Source organism: Sparassis crispa (assembly GCF_003851025.1).
Source record: "Sparassis crispa DNA, contig_000009F, whole genome shotgun sequence".
NCBI lineage: Eukaryota > Fungi > Basidiomycota > Agaricomycetes > Polyporales > Sparassidaceae > Sparassis > Sparassis crispa.
The window spans coordinates 22085-42527 of record NW_020939756.1 but is presented as its reverse complement, the minus strand read 5'-3'; the positions used below and the strand labels follow the sequence as shown (position 1 = coordinate 42527).

Sequence of the window (20443 nt, the reverse complement as noted above, 5' to 3'; positions counted from 1 at the left end):
CGACGAGCCAAGTCGCCCGCGACGTGCTAGTGTCTTACTCTATATCATATTTCGCCGGAGGGTGCGTCCTCGTATCTCTCAGTTGGGTGGCCATTCTACCCCGCATAGCTGCGGTGCGCTTACCTTCGACGATGGAGACCGGCGACTGGTCGGTGCCCCACATCTATCTCGCACCGAGGTTCGCAAGCCATCAGGTGCGTGAGGCCCATATCCGCCTTACCTTGCACGTCGTGCGCCAGAGTGCACATGACGCTTTGCGCTTTCTGAGTTCCGCTCTGACTAGGGCACCGCCTCGAGCGTGCTATACCGGTGCGCTCTTCGTCTCGATGGGTTCTCAGCGCTACGACCCGCTCGGAGTGCTTTTGTAAGATTGTGCTGTCGGGCTATCGACGTGGACTCCTTGTGCTCCCAGCGAGCATTGGCGCACGCGTTCGGCAGAACGTACTGGGCGGCACGGCTGCTGCGAAGGAAAAGCTACCTCGGTTAGGACGGAAGTAGACTTCAGAAATACCCACATAAAAATACCGGCCGAGCATAAATACAGCATCTACGATCGACCAATACAAAAGAACGCAGAGAGAGTACCAGCTCTCATAAGTTAGGTCATGAACGAGCGTTAAATAAGGTGCTTAGGATCGTGAAAGAACGTCGAAGGAATTGGAACACTTGTCGCCGACGATGCAGGCCGCCGCCAACGCGCTCCAATACGAAAACGATGACGCGAAGAAGTCGGGCGGACAGACATCGAGGACTGGCTGTTGTAACTCCAACGCACCTGGTTCAGACGCCAGCTTTTCCAGCTCGGTGACGAGATAGTCAGTCATGATCACCGCGGCGGAGAGCGCCACGCGGCGGGGGTGCTGCATCACAGGCGGCTGCGGCGTCCTCCATATGCCCGTGCACGGCGGCACATTCACCTTCGAGAACACATACTGCGCCATCAGCAGCGCACCGCGCGCCGGGAGGCGCATCTCCGGCCGGGGGTGCACCATCGAAGCCACGAGGATCTCGAGGCTCGCGAGCGGCCACCCCGCCTCGGGGTACTGCGCCTCCCCCGCGCGGAGAAACGCGGATTCGTACAGCCGGCCGAGGTGGTATACGTCCACCTTGAACGCGTCGATGTGCATGCGCCGCGGGGGCATCGTGCGCTCCGGGAGGCGCCAGTCCTGCCCTCTCTTGTAAACCACGAATGGGTACTCGCCGGGCTCGAATTGCGTGGCGCGGGAGAAGTCGACGAGGTAGTACCGGACGGGCCGCCGGATGCGGTTCATGAGGACGGCGCTGGTGGTGCCGTCCCGCGCGCTGTTGAGCCGAATGGGGTGGTGCCCCATTGGGTAGAGAGAGGAGGCGTCCATCATGATGTTTCTGGCCTGTATGTTTCTGTGTCGACGTCGACACGTCGCGTCAGAATGAGAGAGTGAATGGTTTATTGGGCGTTACGTACCGATGCGCCACTTGGTTGGCATGCAGGAAAGCCAGGGCCTGCGGAGGAAGGAAGATCGGATTCGACGCTTCAGTCATCCACAAGAGCCTAGAGATAAACTGAAGACGCACCCGAAGCGTTTGCAGCACAAAGTCGACTACGTGACTCGTGTTGGTGAGCCCCGGATCGTTGAAAGGACGGAGATACGGCGTGATCATCAGGTCATAGTCGACAAGAAACGGATCGTGCAGAAAGTCCAGGAACGGAACGCAGTAGCGGTCCTCAGAGCCCGAGACCTGGTCGCGCTTCTCGAGGTGCTCCATCACTTGCTCGGTCTTACCTCGTTCCACGACCCTGATCGTCACGCGTTGGCCGTCCTGTCCAGTGGCATCCATAGCGTTCACCTCCTGCAATCATACATGAGCATGAGTATCGTATTTATCATCAGGAGATAAGAGAACGCGCACAGAGTTGCAGGCAGAATCCTCGCAGTCCTCAGGGTCCTTCCCGGTGGCCAGCCACGACGGGAACCAGTCCGGACGGTAGCGCACGCGCAGTTGGTAACCTACGCTCGCAAGAAACGCATATCGTTCACTCCAGAAAATTTCCGTTTGGCAGAGCGCGTATGGCCCGTCGTACCTTTCGTGTGAGACCGGCGAGACTAGCATGGCTTGGTGATCCATCGTGGTGGCAGTGGATGGAAGGCCGAATCGTTAGAAAGCAAGATTATATACAGAATGGAAACAAAGAAACTGGTAGCGAGCCACGCGCTGCGCAGCTTTAAATACTGTTTGTGCGTGCCACGCGGCTGGTGGCAGAGAGTTGGAGATCTCGAGGTGCAATGGATGGGGCCGTCACAGGCACGTGCCTGTGACCAGTGGCGTAATTTGCGGCTCTCACAACAACATGCAACACGTTTAGAACCATCTTTGCAAGAATAGCTCGTTTCTGGTGATATAAAAGTCAGACTTTTCTCGCCATCCCTCGGTAGCCCTTCAAGTTTTCGCTCCTCTCCAGGACTTGGTGCGCACGGCGCACGCTATTCACTGCTCACAATATGCGGCCCTCGCGTTCTCGAACTCTTTGTGCGTACTGTGGGCCTCGAAGCGTTCTCCACTTGCCTTTCCTCAGGAGATTTTCTTCCGTGAAAATGCTCGAAACAATGATTTAACTGACGGTACGCGCTCCGCAGACGAGAGACGCGAGATGCACATCAATCGACCAGGTGGCTGTCAAAGTGCTCTTTTGAACTCCTGCAGCACCACCTGTGTTCACCTCTGGCTCTACCACCAAGTGCGAGTACGTCTACGCTGATACTGCCGCGGCTCTACTAAAGCCCGTTCCGACGTGGTGGTGGTGATATGAGATACCGAGTTTGACATAGCAGACGAATAAGTCGAAAAAAGATAGTCAGGTTCGTTCGCGTCGCACGTCTAATCCTCTCTTCATTCAATGTCGAGCTAGCAGCGCTACTGACTCGGGGGGTCAGAGCTCGCACAATCCAGTAACATTCCTGTGAGCCTATACTGCATGTAAAACTGTCCAGTGAGTTATATCACTAGTGTTACTGATGACGAGGTCCAGGTTGAAACATGTGCTCATCACAGATAAAACAGGAAGCAAATATGTTCACAGAAAAATCAGATATAACCAAGACGTTCCTGCTCATCGAGCCAGCTCGGTGCACAGCATATATTCGTCCTCCCACGTTTTCTTCTCCCGCGCAAGCCATCTGTTCTCTCCAATGTATCGCCCTGTTCCATGTATGTGCACTCACCAGTTGAGTTTGCGCCAATCAGGGTGCTTGAAGTTTGCGAACTCAGCATCCCAGACGGCCTCAACGAGTTTCAGGGCCTCCTTTGAGATGTCCGTCCAGTGCCCAATCGGCATCCGGTCGAGCGTCGTGATGACGATACGGTCCCCTGCCCATGGGCCCTGGTGCAGGTCACCATTGTATTGCAGTCCAACCCTAGAATCCGAAGACCAGCAAATGCGCGTAACGAGGACGTGCCCGAGGCCGACGGAGCCATCGGTGCAGGGGCCTTTAGTAGCAGAGTGCGTGAGCTGAGCTGTCTTGTCTCCACGAACGTACTCTCGCTTAGAGAGGTTACAAAGCGCCCAGACGGTACTGGGCTGGGCGCCGTCGACGTAGTCTGGCTCAGACATACTCTGCGCAGAGTATGGGGCTGGTAGGTTGCGCATGAGCAATGACATGTCCTTGGTCTTCTGTGTATTCGTATTGGGGAAAATCTCTTCAAAATGTTCCATCGCGTAGTCATACAGGCCAGGCCAATCGGAATTTGAATCATCGTCGCTGTCGGCTGCACAAGCAGCAGGGGAGTCATCTTGCAGCTTGAGCATGCCGAGCATGTGCTTCTCGTGCTCGGAGAGCATACCAGCTGGAAAATGGTCCTCTCGTGAGCGCTTGCCAAGGCAGATGATGCGGTCGCCACTCCAGGGTGCAGATCTTGCGATAATGAGGGCGTGGATACGCTTGCGGCCGAGGGCCAGGAAGTAACCGTTCACGAGTCCGAGACAGATCGCGTCCGGTACACTGTCAAAACAGTCGAATATCATCGCCAGCACTTCGTTCGGAAACTTGTCGAGCTTTCCAAGAGCATTGACACGCATCCGCTCAACTATGGGAAAGTCCTGTAAACGCAGTATTGTCAGAGAAGCAATCATACGGTAGAGTGCGGCATACCTCAAGTACACGAGTAATCGGCGTATCAAATGGTATCGCGAAAAGCTCCGTCAGTGGGCGGTCTACGGAGTTACTGAAGAGCCATCTTCCCAGTGGCCCATAGAAGTTGTCGCCGAGGAACTGCTGTTTGTCGATGTTAATGCTGAACATTTCAAGTATCAATGTTGTTGAGACAATGGAAAAGAAATTGAGGTATCACTCACATCCTGCAGCACTGAGTCATGGTGGAAGCGTTGTGGCAAGTGGTGTCAGGTGCTTGCGACTTATACTGTTGAGCTGTGGAAGGGCTCGGCTGGCCACAGCATGGCACATTAATGAGCTTGCTTCTTGGAGCTGTCCCTCGTCATGGACAAAGCAGGCGACAAATGGGTAATTTGAAAATTGGCCAAAGAGACATGTGGGAAGAAAACTAGATGAATGGCAATTCATCGAATGCCACGCGGCAACGGCACAACTGAACGGAGACTGCGTTTCATTTTACAAGCGCACCGCCAGAGCACCAGCGCTGTCCGAGATTCTTAAAGGTCCTAAAATCTTCTTTTGTTGCCCTGCATCCAAGCAACTACGCAGCGATTCATTCAGATGCCACGCCCGAGCCTACGTCCTGAGAACGCTCTTCAAGCAGACCAGCGCCAAGACACTCACTGCCCGTGGTAGAGAAACGGACACAGTGTGGAACCGCGCAGAGGCCAAGGAACAGCGTCAATTGTAAGAGTTAATGGAAGTGACCGCCGTTACGTCGCGCAATGAGCACAAGAGAAATGCTTCATAGTGACCCACCGTGTTCAAGCCCGGTATGCAGATGACTGCACGGAAACAAGCGCAGAATTCGAACAGCAGTGAGAAATGGACGCGCAAGACGAGCGGGCCGGGCGTATACAACGGAGACGCCGGTACCCAGCGGGTCTGAACAACCATGCAACAGGGACAAGACGCGCTGCATGAAGATACCGGGTCAAGTCAATAGTTCGGCAGAAAAACAGACTTCGGCAATCTGCATTCCGACGAGAATCAGATTCCATTCAGTGGCCCAGCACAGCGAAGGAATGCAAAGAACGAATGAATCATTGCTCAACACATCGATGTCATTCGACACCAGACCTTTCGAGCAACGTTGCACTACTTTAATTGGTGAAAGGCTATTCCCGACCGAGGCGTAAAGATCTAGAGGTGGCATGCTACGTAGGTAGGATCGACTAAAGATACAAACGATGACTGAACGGACTCTCCATACCAATCATACCCTGGTACATCCACGCTCGTTTCGTCACCGTTGCACTTTTCGAAGGACGGAGATATGGCCTGTCGTTCCCAAGCGCAAGGCACCGGTGGCTTACTGCAAGGGAGTTAACCCTAAGAACTCGCGCAAGACCTCTCGCTTGGTGTTGGTATCTCCTTTGATAGGCAGTCCGTACGCCTTCATGAATTCTTCGTATCGTTCCTCTGGGAGTAGTTGTATTAGCGAAAAGAAAAAATCAACGAAGGCATGAGAATACGGCATGTATGATACCACGTGTCAACCCAGAACAGCGTGGTAGCATCATGAGGGATAACGAATGAAACGTACTAGTTATGTGCTCAAATTCGCCTTTGGTAGCAGGGTAGTTTTGCGGCGGCTTTCCATTGTTGCCAATGACAGGTTTGAGTGTCTCCTTCTTCGTCGTGATGTTCGAATTCATCAGGCGGGCATGCAAGCGCTGTTGGCTAGGCAAAGGCGACAATTTAGGATCAGACAAGGACGCTGTAAGAACGGAGTCTGGTCACGCACTCGAGCTTGACAGTATTTGCAAGACCATCCACTTTCTTAGTCAACTCCTGCACAGCCTTTGCGAGGTCGACAGGCTCAGCCTCCTCTCCAAGCGTTTCGATCACCATCTCCTCACGCTCCTTTCCATTCGTATGGTGCCTGCCAAGCTGTGCCTTGACTGCTTGCAGCTCCTCCGCAAGCCGCTCTTGGTTTTCCTCAATCATGCGCAGGCGCGCCGCGATCCCTGCGAGCGCATTCGCCGTATCCCCATGGCTATGGTTGGCCTCAAGCGTCTGGAACGCCGCGTTAATCTGGTCTACGATAGCACCGAACGACGCAGACAGATTCTGGCTCCATACCGTCGAATCTGCACAGGAAACACTTGCGTCGGAAGTGGGAGAGTCATTGTCGGAGGGGGCAGGCGCGCCAGGGTCAGGCATCGGATGCTGGACGTGGTTAATAAGCGTAGAATAAGACGAGGCAGTAGTAACTGTGTGACTCATATCGAAGAGTAGGGATCGACGGAGTGTCCGTGAAACCACGATGGTTGAGCTCCACTTAAGTAAAGGAGGGGAGTGATGTCAATGCCACATGGCGCTAGATGATGTGAGTACAGATATCACATAGATACGACATACCTGTCAACGGCGGCTTCCACGACTTGTAGCAGAATCGCACGGGTGAGAAACGCCGGAATAGGTGCCGAGCCGCCGATGAGAATCCTCCCCCTCGCATGTGACAAGGTTGGGAAGACCATCCACGCACTCGAGGCAATCGCCCGGCTGCATTCGGCATGATCTGCTCAATGAACCAAATCCACATCGTCGGATTGGAGGCGAAAGACCACCTTTGCAAGTGATTTGGGACTTACCGCCTGGGTAGCTCTGCGCGCTCACTGATGAAGGTGTTCATGCGCAACATTCGAATTTTCCTGAGAGGTGCTTAGCAGTGTTTGACAAGCTTGCGACACCGACTGCATAAATAACAAATATCAGCACTGACCGATGCCGCAGTGCAAGCCGGTATGCGTGAGACGACTCCATGTCGAAGTTGGCTATTTTACAATGGATGCACCAAACAGCGAAACGGCACCTCAGATGTACGATGCAGAATATGATTTTTTCTTGTTCATTCGTGGCGATTGCTGAAGATGTAGCAAGAACGAATCATGCGATGATGCACAACTGGCCAAGTCTCAGAAGCGCAGGGAGGCGGCCGCAGCGGTGGGATACGAGGACAGACAACAGGAGACCAGAGCGACCTGGCCATCACGCAATCCGAGAATGGTCGTGCCGATGATGGCAGCCAGAGAAGACCATAGCTGACCAGTCGCGCAAGTAACGTTCAATGCGTACTAGCCGAGATCACCAGTTCAAGTCACCAGAACCACCTTTGAACATGGAATAACGGACAGATTCAATGGAAGGGAATACAGTTCCGTCGTCGGGGTAGTGTCGGTATCGGGAGCGGAGGCAATGAACGAGTAGATCGTGAATCTAGGTCGCGATCTAGCGTTAACGCTCCCGAAAATCAGAACGTTAAAGAGAGAACCAGACCGTTCCACGGCAAGCTTCGTATGGACGGAAACAGCGATAACGTTGCAGTAGGGTTTCAGAAGAGGAAGACGCGACGGATCACGGGAGAGAGCCGGAGAAAAGCAAAATGACATCTGTGAACGTAGATGTATATCAGAAGGGTGAAGTGAGCGGGATACTCCAAAGGGCGGGGTCACGATGGACTGCGCTATCGGCGATCCGCGTAGTTTACTCGGAGACCTTATTGCGTTTCCTATATCCCGAGCACGATTATCAACGATCGCCCCCACGGTACAATCATGTAACGAATCCGCAACGCTAACGCAGTCCGACAACGGAGTTTCGCACACGACATCTTACAACATTTTCTACAGAAGGCCGACCATTAGTGATCAACAAAGTCAGACAAGGACGACTAACGAGTGCAAGTGAAACCGAAACAGTGTCACGTCCAGTACTGTGTATAAGCCACCCAAAGACTTCGGGAAAAGCCGCTCTAGATTGTTGCAGTCTCTGAGGACCAACGCATCTACGTGTATCAGCGCATTTCAAACGATCCTGCAGCTTGACGTTTAAATCCAATCGAATGGGGTTGGATACTGCAGACATGAAGTTCGTCAAGCTCTGCGGAAGACGATAACTAGAAGTGAAGCAACACGACCCATATCAACTTCGATCTCGTGCCCTATTCCAAAGAGATCTTCAGCATAGCATTGACAGTGAAGTTACACGGGATAATAGAGAACTTACTGGGTAGTTGTGCAAACTATTTGACGAAGTGTCTGAGGCGATACATTCCCTCTCTAGCGACTGCAACAGTATCGTATACCACACGCTCATGGGTAGTTTCGTCTTTTCTCCGAAGACGCCAGCGTAGCAGAGGGCCGTCCAAATTGTGGCGAATACCCTCTAGCATAGCGAACGCAACCTCGGCGGTTGGACGCCGATCTGGTTGGTGGACTGTCATAGCTTGCACTAGAGGCTCGAGGAACTCGAGACCGTAGTATACCTTGGAGTCCAGTGCCTTAGCATGCTCAGCCGGCTAATAACTCAATTTGATTCTCACCTGAAGAAATTCCTTCTTGTAAAGATTGCCCAAAATGAATATATCCACCTTGAAGGCATTGTATGGTACTTCTGAGGACATCTCAGGCAACTCTTTGTCTCTTCCTTGCCTCCCAAGAACATAAGGAGATTCACCCCTTGGGATTAATGAGGATATGCCGAAATCTATGAAATAATATCGGACAGGATGGTCTGATCGGGATAGCGGTGATAGCATGAATATGCCATCACGGCTTGCCTCCAGGCGAACGGGGTGATGACCTTGGGGATATAGCGAACGGGCATCCATCATGATGTTAGCAGCGGCACAATCGCTGACGTGATATCAGATTATAGCACAACGGCATAAAGCACAAAATTGATTACCGATGCGCGACACCTTGACTGTGTAGAAAACAGAGCCCCTTGAAATGACATGATGATGAGCTTTCACAACATAGTTCACAGAAAAGTTACCTCGAGCGTTTGCCTCATGAATTCGACCACTTCCCCTACGGCACCAAAGTCTGGATTGTTGAAGGGTCGCAGATAGAGCATAATCAAGATGGCTGATTTGGCGTCAATTGGATCTGGAAGGACGTCTATGACGGGGACGCAGTGGTTTATAGGATGTGAACGAAGTTCTGAGCTAGATAGGAATTGAGCGATATGGATTTCATTCCCGCCTCTTTCTACGCTCTTCAGACATACAAGATCGCCTTCAGGTATTCGCACTGCATCTATCACTTCTCGAGACTACGCCGGTAAAACGTGAAGAAACAAACATGAATGGTTGAGACGCACCATCAAAGATATGGAATCCTCGCAGAAAGTAGGGTTAACGCTCATTTTCAGCCAGGAAGGAGACCAGCCCGGTCTATATCGTAATCTGAGCCGATAGCCATGCTCTTCCAGGTAGGTTTGACGATCTCTCCAAAATATCTCATTAGGTAAAAGGGCATACAGGCCTTCTGCGGTTGCCTTCGCGTGGTGTTGGGCCTCCTCCGGTGTACATAGTGTCCAAGAGGGAAACTCTGAGATCCTGCGCTTCATCAAATGCTGGTACTTCGGGAAATGCCACACCGTTTCATCCGGGAATGAAACCGAGGTGACACCTGGAGGACAGCCGCTGGCAGCCTGGCTTGCTGAGACGCGTCACGTGTAATCTAAACGCTCTCTATACATGCCTTTACAGTGCGAGCGAAGACCTACCAGTACTTGGACTCCGATGGAGGAGAAAAACATGAGGATACAGCTATTCCCCATCTTCCTCCTGTACGTTTATTTTCCACCTGCGACTGAGCTTGCCTTATCGTAGCGTTCATCGAGAGTGCTCATCCTGTCATTTTATCAGACTTTGTGCAGTCTGTCGCACGCTCGTAGACTCATTACTACTACCATGGCTTCTGCATTCGACATCCTAGGTCTCATTTTTGGCGTTCTTGGTTTCTTGTCCTCAATTCCTGTGTTCTATGCCATCGTATCGTCTCAGCTTCCGTCGCAGAAACTGAAAGAACTTGATGAGGTCCTAGTCGAAACCGAACACATCTGGCGTAACACTGTCAGAGAGGGCCTTTTCGCTGGAAAGCCGTTCGAAGAGAAGACAAACCTGGTGTTATCAATGTGAATTCACGTGCTCCTTTATGATTGCTCTACTAATGTTCTCTCTAGGCAACGTTGCCAGGCTGAGAATCTTCGATTGCAGGCACATCGCGCCACATCATTTTTCCAGGAATTCAAAGCAATGCTCAGAGGCTTATCGTGGAGTATCTCTTACTTGTGCTTAAAGGTCAAAGATACTCGCGCCGACATCTCTGTAATGTTTTCTGATAAATGGCTGAGTACATGGCGCTAATAACGTGAATTAGTCGACAACGGCGGAGGAGAGAAAGCGGATAGAGCTCGAAGCTAAACTCGAACAGCTTAGGAGACAAAATGCAGGTATGTGTTCCTGTCGTCGGTACATTTCATGTTCTTACTGATGTCTGATGCGACTAGCTGCAGTTCAGATGCAGTCGACAACGCCGATGGCTTCTAATGCCGGAACTCCTCCCGATAAGAAACATCATGAACACCACAAGTCTAGAGGTGTGCACGATGCAGACGAATTGTCCCCACCTTCGTCTGCTATCGTTTGCGATGCCTCGGAATCGGACAGTGACAGCAGACAGTGGCAAGGCCAAGTCATCAACGGTTTACATGACGATGATGCATCCCACCCCATCTCCACCACACGCAGCGATACTGCGAGCAGTGATGGTACTACGTCGGATAACGCCACAGTATGCTACAATTCTTGCGCTTCCCAGTCACAAGACACTAGTTCTCCTGCTGCACACATCGTAGCACGGGGCGCGTCCAACATTCCGATGCAACTCTTATGTGACTCCATCGCAAGAGTAGCTGTTAAGCCTACACGCGCACCGTTGCACGGTACGCTGCCCGACACAGACATGTCCGTCTATAGTATAGGGCCAGCCATCGCACTGCTGCCTTTATCCAGCGCAGCTCTATCGCAACAATCCTGCCAGGTGAAACAGGAAGCCGTTGTTCGGAGACCTCATTTTTACAAGCCCGCTGTGGTCAGGAATGCCACTCGGATGATGCCGCGCAGGAAGCGGTTTTCTGGCAGATTCTCGGACGCGAGCGTCACGAGGCGGAAAAGTACTTCTTCTCCAGTACTTTCGGGCGACATTGGTAGCAACGATGTAGAAGAATGCTGGGAGGATTGCTCTGACGGTAAGGACACCATTTGCATCGATGTACCTGATGTCTCCTACATGGTTTGATTGTGCACTGTACTGACACAATTTTCTCACTTACAAGACTAGATTATGTTCTTGATGACCTTATCTACTTCCGTATTCAGCCTATGCATATCTATAACTCTCGTTTTGTGCCTGGCAAATTCTTTTGTAAGATCGGGCGACACATGTGGTTGTAGCTACGACTTATTGTACCAATGACCCTATCCTCCGTGCAATGGTTTGATGCAAAGCGCAATTGAATACAGCACTGGATTTTCAAATCTCAGCCACAAGCGCGTCGCGCTGGATCATGTGATGCCGATCACCTCTGCGCGTCTTTAGCCTTCCGGGAGCCAAGTTTCTCAATACCGATTCGATTGTTTATGAAAACGTTGCTGTGAGCTCGAAGATTGTCTTTTTGTTCCTTCTCTCATTGATTCTGCTGAACCAGAAAATCACATCATGGTTTACTGCGAGCGTTGTGATCGTTATTTCGTCAACGACCATGCCCTTCAGCAACATGAAGACTCATCCTCAATGCATAACATCTGTTCCGACTGCAGCAAGGACTTCACCACACGCACAGGACTCATTCAGCATTATCTCCAGAGCCCCCGTCATCACTACTGCCAGCGATGTGACAGGCATTTCGATTCTCAACATTACCTCGTCACGCACTTGGAGAGAGCTCACTACTATTGTCATCCATGTAATGCTGTACGTGGCTGAGCACCGCTTATACCTCCTGCTCCCTAACCACACATTATCCCGGCGGCTGCAGATCTTCGAGTCCTCGCTAGGCTTGGAAGATCACAACCGCCAGAAGCACTGGTACTGCATCTCCTGCAAACGCGTCTTTCAGAGCGAGAGTAATCTGAATTCTCATCTTCGCTCCTCCGTTCACCAGCCGAGTGCGTACGCATGCCCCGGCCGCAATTGTGGAATGACGTTCATCTCCCATGCTGCTCTCATCCTTCACTGGGAGTCTGGAGCGTGTCCCTCTGGCGTTACGCGCGAGGGTGTCGACCGCGTCGCCGTCCGGATAGACAGGGGTGGCATCATTACCAATCCGGCACGCCTCATTCGCGGTCCAGACGGGCAAACCACAGCCCCCTCGAGCACATCCGTGGAGACATGGGCGACGGAGCGCTCGTGGAACGGGTCCTCCTACGAGTGTTTCCTCTGCCACCGTACCTATCGCACGCTCCATGCTCTCAACATGCACCTGCGTAGCCCTGCGCACGCAGACAGGATCTACCGGTGTCCTGCCGCATGGCGTGGGTGCGGACGCGAGTTCCGCACGCTCAGCGCGCTCTGCCAGCATGTGGAGAGCGAGCAGTGCAGCGTGCATCGGTTCAGCAACGAGATGCAGACTGTGATCGACACGTTCTCGAGTAACTTGAGGATCGCTTATTGAACGTGCATCTCGCATGCGCTCGGAATTTATGTGTCACTGCTGGCTCAGTTTCGTGTACAAGTAGTCGTGGTTCTGGTTTCCGTTCTCTTTCTTTCCTCCCTTTTTGTGCTTATTTTCTCCATTTTGACCACCGGACATTAGAGAAGACATTCCATCAACACTTCACCACCGCTATTTGTTATCTAAGTGTAGATCGACGTAAAACAATGCAACGCATTGATTTCATCGCGCTGTCACAACTTGCCGTTTCTTAACAACTCTAGTGCGCAACGCCAGCTCCGGACGCGACGTATGCCCAATAGGCCTTACTGCTGCGGGCTCGCCAGCTCTTACCCCACCGAATTACGACCAAGAACGTCATCGTGATCGCAAGGCCGACGAACGCCGCCGAGATGAACGTGTTCTGGTATCCGATGTGGAGCCAAGGCGTTATCCCATATCCCTGAAGAAACTCAGCATCGGACCATTACGGATTACAAGGGACACACTCACAATGGCGAATGATAATGTGTTCTGGCGGGAAAACATCGGCATCAGCGCGGCAGCCTCACCAGCAACTCCAGAAAAGACTCACCCTCACGATGATCACCGCCATCATCACCTCCCCACTCAAATCCTTGTACGAGTCCAGGGCGAAGCCCAGCGAGAGCGACGACCCGATGCCCGTCGAGCATGATATCATGCCCATGCCTACGACAAGCCCAAACCAGTTCACGCCCTTCGCGGCGCCGACGCCCCACAGGATGAGTGAGCCTGGACACAGCAGACATGACACAAGCATGAGCCACAGGCGGTGCTCGGGCTCGCGCACGCCGCCCGTACGTCGTGCGTATCGCAGTGCGAGCCGGTCCCCCACCCAGCCCGCGTACAGGCACCTGTGTTCCGCATCACTATCAACAATGGCACGGATGCGGAAAGCGGAGAAGGGGTACCCAATGGTGATGCCGACTAGTGGCGCGATGTATGCTAGTCCGACGAAGCTTGCGCGGAAGTTGTAGGGCGGACCGCTGAGGATGAGCGAGGCCGTCGCGTTTAAGACGTTGTACCACACCAGGCAGCTGCCATACTGAAAGCCCGCCCTGTCCCAATGACCGTGCGTCAATGTAGTAGGAAGTTGGGAGCGGTCACCAAGCACGTACCAGAAAACTACCGGGAACCGAAGCAGAAGTAGCGGACGGTATATCATCGTCAGCAGCATCGAGTTGCTGGCGTAACGCTTGTTGAACATTGCAAGCTTTTGCAGGAAGGTCGTCGGCGTCCCGACCAGTTCGATCTTGGTCTTACTTCTACCATACACCTTCCGTAGGGTTCGCGCTGACTTTGACAAGATAGATGCAGAGATGTGAACGCGACTTACCTCGTCATCCGCTTCGCTGCTGCCGCGAATATAATTCGTCTAGAGGGGATTCAGCGCGTGGAATGGACCAATCGAGGTCGGGGACGCGCCTCTTCCATTAAAAAGAACAGAATGATCAGCGCAACAACGTTGATGATCGCGCACCAGTACATGACCCAGTGCCACCCCTGGCCATCGAAGATGAACTGGCGATCAATCAGGATTCGAGTGATTCTGGAGTGGATTCGCGACGTACGCCAGAGATCAAGGGCGCCACGTAGTTCGATCTAATCGATTGTGATCCTGTTAGTGAGATCGCTAGTCAATGAAGCGGATGGAGCGTCGCTCACCCGAATAGGAAAAGGGTGTATATGCCGATGTATGTCCCTCTTTCATGGGCGAAAAACTAAGGATGATGGAAATAAATAAACATCGCATGAACCCAATCCACGGACATACGACGTCGGTGATCTGCGTGACAGATGAGCTAGAAATGAAATGAAACTCGCTAAGACATACCGATACTTCACATAGTGACTCGACGGGAGTACAGAGAAAACCTTACCCCATTGAGTCAGTTTGAGCCATCAAGACCTCTAGATCGCATACCTTGAATGATTTTGCTCGCGATCCTGCACACGTGTCATGAAAAATATGCCAAAGAATGCTTGCTCCAGACTCACCACTGCCCATTACTTCCCACGTACGGAACCCACAAGCACATGGCCTGTTTAAACTGAGAATAGCACCGAGAGGTGCAGCAGCTACACCACTCACAATGCTGCCGATGACGGAAACCAAGTAGATACCGCGCTTACCAAATGTCAGAGCAAGGGGCTGATTTACGAGTGCCCCCCATCCCAGAACTAGCGTAGACCATCTGAATAAACACTCAACGCACAGAGGAGTTAGAACTTACACAGAAACACTAGGTATCAAGATACAATCAGGCTCAAAAATAAGGCAGATTGGCATGCGCACTGTATCCTGTGCCCGCATTCAACGTCGACAGAGGGATACCGGTATCATCTGAGATAGGCTGAAGAATCGAGTATAACGCGGCCGTTGCGATGCCAATCGCGGTAGTGTCTGCGCAGGAGTCGCATGAGTACTGTAGGTCGCCACTAAAGACAGAAATTAACGTACTCACAGATAAGAATGCATGTAAACTGCGTGAGTTTGCGTGTCTTACTCCAGTTCAGCGGGTCATTTACGTCATTTGAAGGCGTAGGGTGCAGCACGACTGCTGGATTGTCGTCCGCATGGGCGAGCGATGACTTCTCCTGCACATCAACGAGGTACACTGAGCCAGGAATCACAGCATCGTCGATGTGCTTCATGGCGAAGGTGCGAAGGAGGGTGTGAACGTAAACATGCTGGAGATAAGAGGCAGTGGGAACACTTTTTGTCGATAGCTGGAATTACGACAGGCAGCTATCTGGCTTCTATCTTGCCTATCCCCACGTATTGAAAGATAGGACCAGATGAAACGACATAAGAAGTGGGGGTAGCGGAACAAACTACGTAGAAGTCCCGTGTCCGGGACGGTATCTCGCCTACCACCGGTCGCATCGGTGATCTGAGGCGGTGTTGTTTCTGGGAAGGGTGTTGGGCGGATTCATCACTTTGTACGATACTTACGGGGAAGTACAACGTTTAGAGAAGCGGCCAGTATAAGAAAGTGAACTCAGCCGACGAGTGAGTCAGCGACGAAGCTGGGTGCCAGAAAGGAGGATAGATCTCCAAATTGGGAAGGCTGTTCGTTCGATCGTTCAGAACTTCGATCACGTCTCTCTCGTTCCATCCATGGTGACTTCCACGACAAATTCAACGGTAACCTCTTTGGTACCTACATATGATGGCCGGACTCATATAACGCTTCTCAGTCTTAGTTATGGGTCATACTATAAAATTGCCGATACGTTGGAACATCGCTTGAAGTGCGGTTGCCAGGCGTCGTCTAGATTCTAACATATCGTGACTGAGGCGATCGTACTGTAGTATTAATGGCCAAAGTCCCATAGCCTCTTCTATGTTCTTCTATATTTTTGTCGTTCGAGTTCAAGTTGCTGCGAATTTGTTGAGTTGGTGTCTAGCGGTTGTCAGACAGTGGGAACTGATTTTACTTTCCTCGTCTACGATTAGACAATCAATCTGACAGTGACACCGCATGTTGCACTTCAAACATGTTATGATGTTCTTGCGATAAATACAGACGGGACATCGTTGCAAGGAATACATAATGCGGGTGCAACAGACATACATAAGGCGTCATATGCTCTAGTTGCATTAGCGCAACAGTAAGGAAACAGTCAGAGCGAATCTTCATCTGAACAATCTTCCCAAAATGCTTCCAAATCTTCATCACCGATATCGTAGCGCGTCACTTGTGCATCGACCTGTCTTTGGTATGGACGTGCAATACGCCCTGCAGATTTTCCACCGGACGAATGATTTCGCCTTCGAGCCACACGGATGGCATTGGTGGACAGGGAGCGGGAATAAAGAAGCCCGCGTCTGGCAACGATTTTACGTCCGACTTCACGGAGGAGGTGTTGCATCGCAGTATTGGATGATGACAAACGTGGCATGATTAGCTGTCCACCCAGTGCTGGCACCGGAACGCTGAATTTGCGATGCGATTCTGTGCAACGTGTAGCAGCAGAAGACAGTCCAGCCGAGGATGCCAAACTGTCTCTTGGAGTGGTGGAATTGCCGTCACATGCATCTTCGTGGCAAGAACCGGAAGAGATCCCCTGGGGCGGAATGGCACATTCATAGATGGTCGAGACGTGGGGCGCGGGAATGGGATCGGGATCGGACAAGTGTGTGTCAACTGGCACTCGGTGGACGACTATGCCATCATCTGCTGTTGGGGGGTCACAAATGGTCGCTGTCTTAACGGCGGAGATGATATTAACTGCAGTGTGAGCTGTAGTGAGACAGGACTCTGGGAATTGACAGGTAGAGGTACCGCCGGATGCTCCGGAGCTACCGGCCGACGCGTTTTGGTCGTAGGAGTATAAACATGGCTGAGATGCCAAATTGTCGTGGAACGTCGTGCAACTCTCGCCTGACGCATTTGCAGCCAGAACGATGGTACTCGAAATGGCATTCAGAACCGACGCAGTAGACCGGTTCTCAGGATCAAGTAAATTCTCATCGAGAACATGTATACTATCTCGAAGATTATCGAGATATCTGGTATTAGGTGGTGTCAGCGCTGTCAACTGCAACTGAACTGCAAGTGATCGCATTAGCACCAAGATCAATGTGAGAGTTGAACAACCGTCACCTGCAGTCCGTTGAGACTGTTCAAGGTTGGTCTCCAGCTTAAGCTTCTTTCGCTCCTCGGCGGTCGTAGACTAGACCATACCAAAGCGAAATCAGCATCATGAAGGTGAGCAACCATGGGAATTTTTGCTACCAAGATTTCAGCTCGAGTCCGTTTGGCGTGGGTGCATAGACGCGAAATTGACCATGATAAGCCATCAAGCATCTTCGAGCATTGCTGGAAAAAGGTTGCCGCGCAGTGAGACTGCAACCGGAAGTCTTCGGTAAGACGACGTAGCCTAGACGCATGCGCAGTAAATTAATTATACAGAAAATAGGTGCAGGACAACTCTACCTTTTCATGGCCAAGTCCGTCCTTTTCCTGAATGGATGATCGGCCTCGGCGAAAAGACCTTCACTGACAATTTGCGCCATAGCAGCTCGGTTTCCACCAGGACCTGGTCAGGTTCCTCTAATTTCCGGGAGGGGATCTGCGACTGGAGGATGGCCGCAATAACTGGAAAAGAAGTGATGATGCCAAGGACCCCAACGACCACACCGAAGATGTCGAAAGCGCTCCCCATCCTGCAACTTCACGCAATGAGAGGTTTGGATTCGGGGGTCTTGCGGGAAAGAAAATTCACGTAACTGATTGCAGAGGGAGACTGTTCGCAGATGTGGAGGGGAGAAAGTGAGGACGGCTGCACGCTCATGTTCTCTTCCCATCTTCACCCTCATGGTATTTGTAGGTTGTGCGCACGCTACAAGTGCATGTCTGGGTATAAACTTGGACCCACAGCGACAAATATATTCCTGGCATGGTGCTAGGCACGTGCACATGCTTTGGAGGATCCCGCTGTCACTGCTTCTCCGGTTCTCTGTTGCATAAACCTACGATTGAGATGGTATGACGACAGAAGCGCTACTAGGTTGCTCTCGTCATGACACATGCAGCTGCCAATGTCCCGTTCTATGCGCGATGTACACCAGAGGAAGTCCAGCATCATGCGAAGTCAACCGCTGAAGGCTTGTACTCCCTGCTACCAATCGAAATCTTCTGGAGAGACCGTCAAGTTTATCTCGAACAGCATGGCTATCTACTCCGGCCACGATTCAGGCCAGGTTGGTCTCCCTCATGGCTTGGTACGGATATCGCTCCCAACTTCTGCGAGGACTCCATCTGCATGTTGGTATGTCTGGTTGATAACGGCTCTTTGGCAATTGACCTTGTACTTATACTTGTAGGCTCGACATGTAATGGATGCAGTGAAAGAAGATGGCGGAGAACTGGTGTCCCTGAAAAGCGTGGAGAGGGACGGGAATGAAGTTCGTATCGCGCAATATCTCTTCAAGTCAGACGCTCGTTCAGATCCCCTGAATCATTGCGTGCCCGTCGTGGATGTCCTTCAAGATCCATTAGATCCGAAGCTGTCCATTCTTATCATGCTATACCTGAGACCGTTTAATGATCCCGAGTTTGGGACGATCGGAGAGGCGGTGGAATTTATGAGGCAAACACTAGAGGTAGTTGTCACTCGCGCTGCGTTTTGCCGATGTTTGAGCTCATTTCAAAAAATCGAGGGCCTCTGCTACCTGCATAGCTGAGGTGTCGCTCACCGGCAAGTGGTGTATCTAGTCATGTCTTTCAGTGAGAATCTGATCCTCTGTATCAGAGACTGTGCTACCGCTAATATCATGATGGACGCTCGGTCCCTGTATCCTCAGGGACATCATCCTGTGAGGATTGAGACAAGTCGGGATGGTACGCGTACGTTATCCCCATTATCTCGGTCGGACCATCCTGTCCGGTATTACTATATCGACTTCGGCATTTCATCGTACATTGAGAAAGGCACGTCCCCGTATGTGCTTGGTAGACGCGGCCGAGACAAGGAACTGCCCGAGCTTTCCTCGGAGGTCCCGTATAATGCCTTTAAGGCCGATCTATTCATCTTGGGAAATCTCTATAAGAAAGAATTTCTCCAAGTGAGTGACAGATCGCATCTTTCCATTCATTCTAATACATCGAACGTCAGACATACCTTGATCTTGAGTTTCTCCAACCTTTGGTGCAGGTTATGACAGCGCACCAACCAGACCAGCGACCAACTGCCGAAGGCGCATTCTCGATATTCGAGGCCATTCGGCACGCACTAGATGGCTCTTTGCTACGCTGGCGCTTACGACGAAAAGAGGAAACAGCGCCCGAGCGCGTGGTATATGACACTGTAGCTGCTGCTAGAGAGGGGATTTATCGTCTGCGGCACCTCATGAAATGAATTTCCCTACTACTTGGTGAGTACTAAGGAATTTCTCTTTTTTTCATGCTGAAACTATCTTGACGGTCCAGCACCCTCAGCGTCATAGTAATATCAGTCAAACTCATCACAGACGTCTTCCTTTGCCTATTGCTTTCGTTGACGTACCACGCTTTTCGACCTCTTCGTTCAATTATACTGGTTTTCATTCAGTGCTTGCTGGAGACATACGGAACAACAGGAGAGGACAGTGGAGAAGACATTTTATTGGCATGTCGAGGAGAGCTACGTTCGGGATGGTCATCGTTGGAAAGATGTCCGATATCAGAAGCCGCGTCAACGCGGCTGGCTGTATCTGATCTGCAGCTGGTTCCGTCAAAAAGGAAAAAACATGGGTTTCAACGATACTCACTGACACCGATATGACTCATTTGAGACTCTTGGAATTTTGTTTGAAGTTGAAGTTTTTTTTCTCTCTCCAGCGGTGGTTGACTCGGACTACTTACGCGGTTGCTGTGATTGGCAGCATCAGATAAATCAAATATTTGGTACACCTACCAAGATGTCGGCTCGAGTGCATTTGACTTCCACGCATATGTTAGATACGTTCTGTGATAATCCGCTCAGCATTGCCTTGCACTCTTGAAAGAATGAGGTGGCACAATAGGTCTGCAGCCGGAGAGCCTTGGTTTGATAACGCAACCTAAAGAGACAATACAGATATGTCAGCTACACATCAGAGAAACCAAAGACAAATTTACGACGACAATCCTAGAGTAGTCCTGTGTTCGGTGCACTTCGCCACATAAGCCCGGTTTCCGTTAGAATTCCATCCAATTCCTTCAGCTTATCGGACGGAAGCTGGGTCTTGGCTCAGCTCAAAGACGCGTTGTACGATCCGCGACACTAGGTCATATCGAGTATCTCTTGGACATCACTCTTGAACGGCACGTCAAGGT

At 51.5% G+C, this 20443-nt stretch overlaps 9 protein-coding genes across 9 annotated transcripts; 3 read left to right on the top strand and 6 right to left on the bottom strand.

Annotated features, from left to right (window-relative positions):
• Positions 1-629: 629 nt before the first annotated feature.
• Positions 630-2091, bottom strand: SCP_1000170 (predicted protein; the record flags this gene model as incomplete). Its single annotated transcript, XM_027761887.1, has 4 exons — positions 630-1380; positions 1445-1482; positions 1555-1830; positions 1891-2091. 4 exons carry the CDS (start codon positions 2089-2091, stop codon positions 630-632), a joined length of 1266 nt encoding a protein of 421 aa, XP_027617688.1.
• Positions 2092-3196: 1105 nt separating this feature from the next.
• Positions 3197-4350, bottom strand: SCP_1000160 (hypothetical protein; the record flags this gene model as incomplete). The annotated part of the gene is made up of 3 exons (XM_027761886.1): positions 3197-4075; positions 4128-4269; positions 4331-4350. The coding sequence occupies 3 exons, from the start codon at positions 4348-4350 to the stop codon at positions 3197-3199; spliced, it is 1041 nt and encodes a 346-aa protein (XP_027617687.1).
• Positions 4351-5460: 1110 nt separating this feature from the next.
• Positions 5461-6377, bottom strand: SCP_1000150 (hypothetical protein; the record flags this gene model as incomplete). The annotated part of the gene is made up of 3 exons (XM_027761885.1): positions 5461-5570; positions 5695-5831; positions 5896-6377. 3 exons carry the CDS (start codon positions 6375-6377, stop codon positions 5461-5463), a joined length of 729 nt encoding a protein of 242 aa, XP_027617686.1.
• Positions 6378-8175: 1798 nt separating this feature from the next.
• Positions 8176-9260, bottom strand: SCP_1000140 (hypothetical protein; the record flags this gene model as incomplete). Its single annotated transcript, XM_027761884.1, has 5 exons — positions 8176-8418; positions 8476-8788; positions 8841-8878; positions 8931-9209; positions 9258-9260. 5 exons carry the CDS (start codon positions 9258-9260, stop codon positions 8176-8178), a joined length of 876 nt encoding a protein of 291 aa, XP_027617685.1.
• A 592-nt stretch (positions 9261-9852) lies between these two features.
• SCP_1000130 (hypothetical protein) lies at positions 9853-11242 on the top strand (the record flags this gene model as incomplete). Its single annotated transcript, XM_027761883.1, has 4 exons — positions 9853-10076; positions 10125-10269; positions 10322-10394; positions 10452-11242. The coding sequence occupies 4 exons, from the start codon at positions 9853-9855 to the stop codon at positions 11240-11242; spliced, it is 1233 nt and encodes a 410-aa protein (XP_027617684.1).
• A 495-nt stretch (positions 11243-11737) lies between these two features.
• Positions 11738-12617, top strand: SCP_1000120 (hypothetical protein; the record flags this gene model as incomplete). The annotated part of the gene is made up of 2 exons (XM_027761882.1): positions 11738-11917; positions 11982-12617. 2 exons carry the CDS (start codon positions 11738-11740, stop codon positions 12615-12617), a joined length of 816 nt encoding a protein of 271 aa, XP_027617683.1.
• Positions 12618-12876: 259 nt separating this feature from the next.
• SCP_1000110 (hypothetical protein) lies at positions 12877-15293 on the bottom strand (the record flags this gene model as incomplete). Its single annotated transcript, XM_027761881.1, has 17 exons — positions 12877-13059; positions 13110-13130; positions 13192-13492; positions 13550-13696; positions 13757-13914; positions 13975-14013; positions 14100-14159; positions 14210-14240; positions 14304-14359; positions 14413-14424; positions 14473-14513; positions 14563-14585; positions 14637-14680; positions 14731-14819; positions 14873-14881; positions 14935-15042; positions 15104-15293. 17 exons carry the CDS (start codon positions 15291-15293, stop codon positions 12877-12879), a joined length of 1512 nt encoding a protein of 503 aa, XP_027617682.1.
• Positions 15294-16265: 972 nt separating this feature from the next.
• SCP_1000100 (hypothetical protein) lies at positions 16266-17661 on the bottom strand (the record flags this gene model as incomplete). The annotated part of the gene is made up of 4 exons (XM_027761880.1): positions 16266-17194; positions 17249-17318; positions 17381-17525; positions 17582-17661. The coding sequence occupies 4 exons, from the start codon at positions 17659-17661 to the stop codon at positions 16266-16268; spliced, it is 1224 nt and encodes a 407-aa protein (XP_027617681.1).
• Positions 17662-18167: 506 nt separating this feature from the next.
• SCP_1000090 (predicted protein) lies at positions 18168-19505 on the top strand (the record flags this gene model as incomplete). Its single annotated transcript, XM_027761879.1, has 4 exons — positions 18168-18416; positions 18472-18750; positions 18952-19212; positions 19263-19505. 4 exons carry the CDS (start codon positions 18168-18170, stop codon positions 19503-19505), a joined length of 1032 nt encoding a protein of 343 aa, XP_027617680.1.
• Positions 19506-20443: the final 938 nt, after the last annotated feature.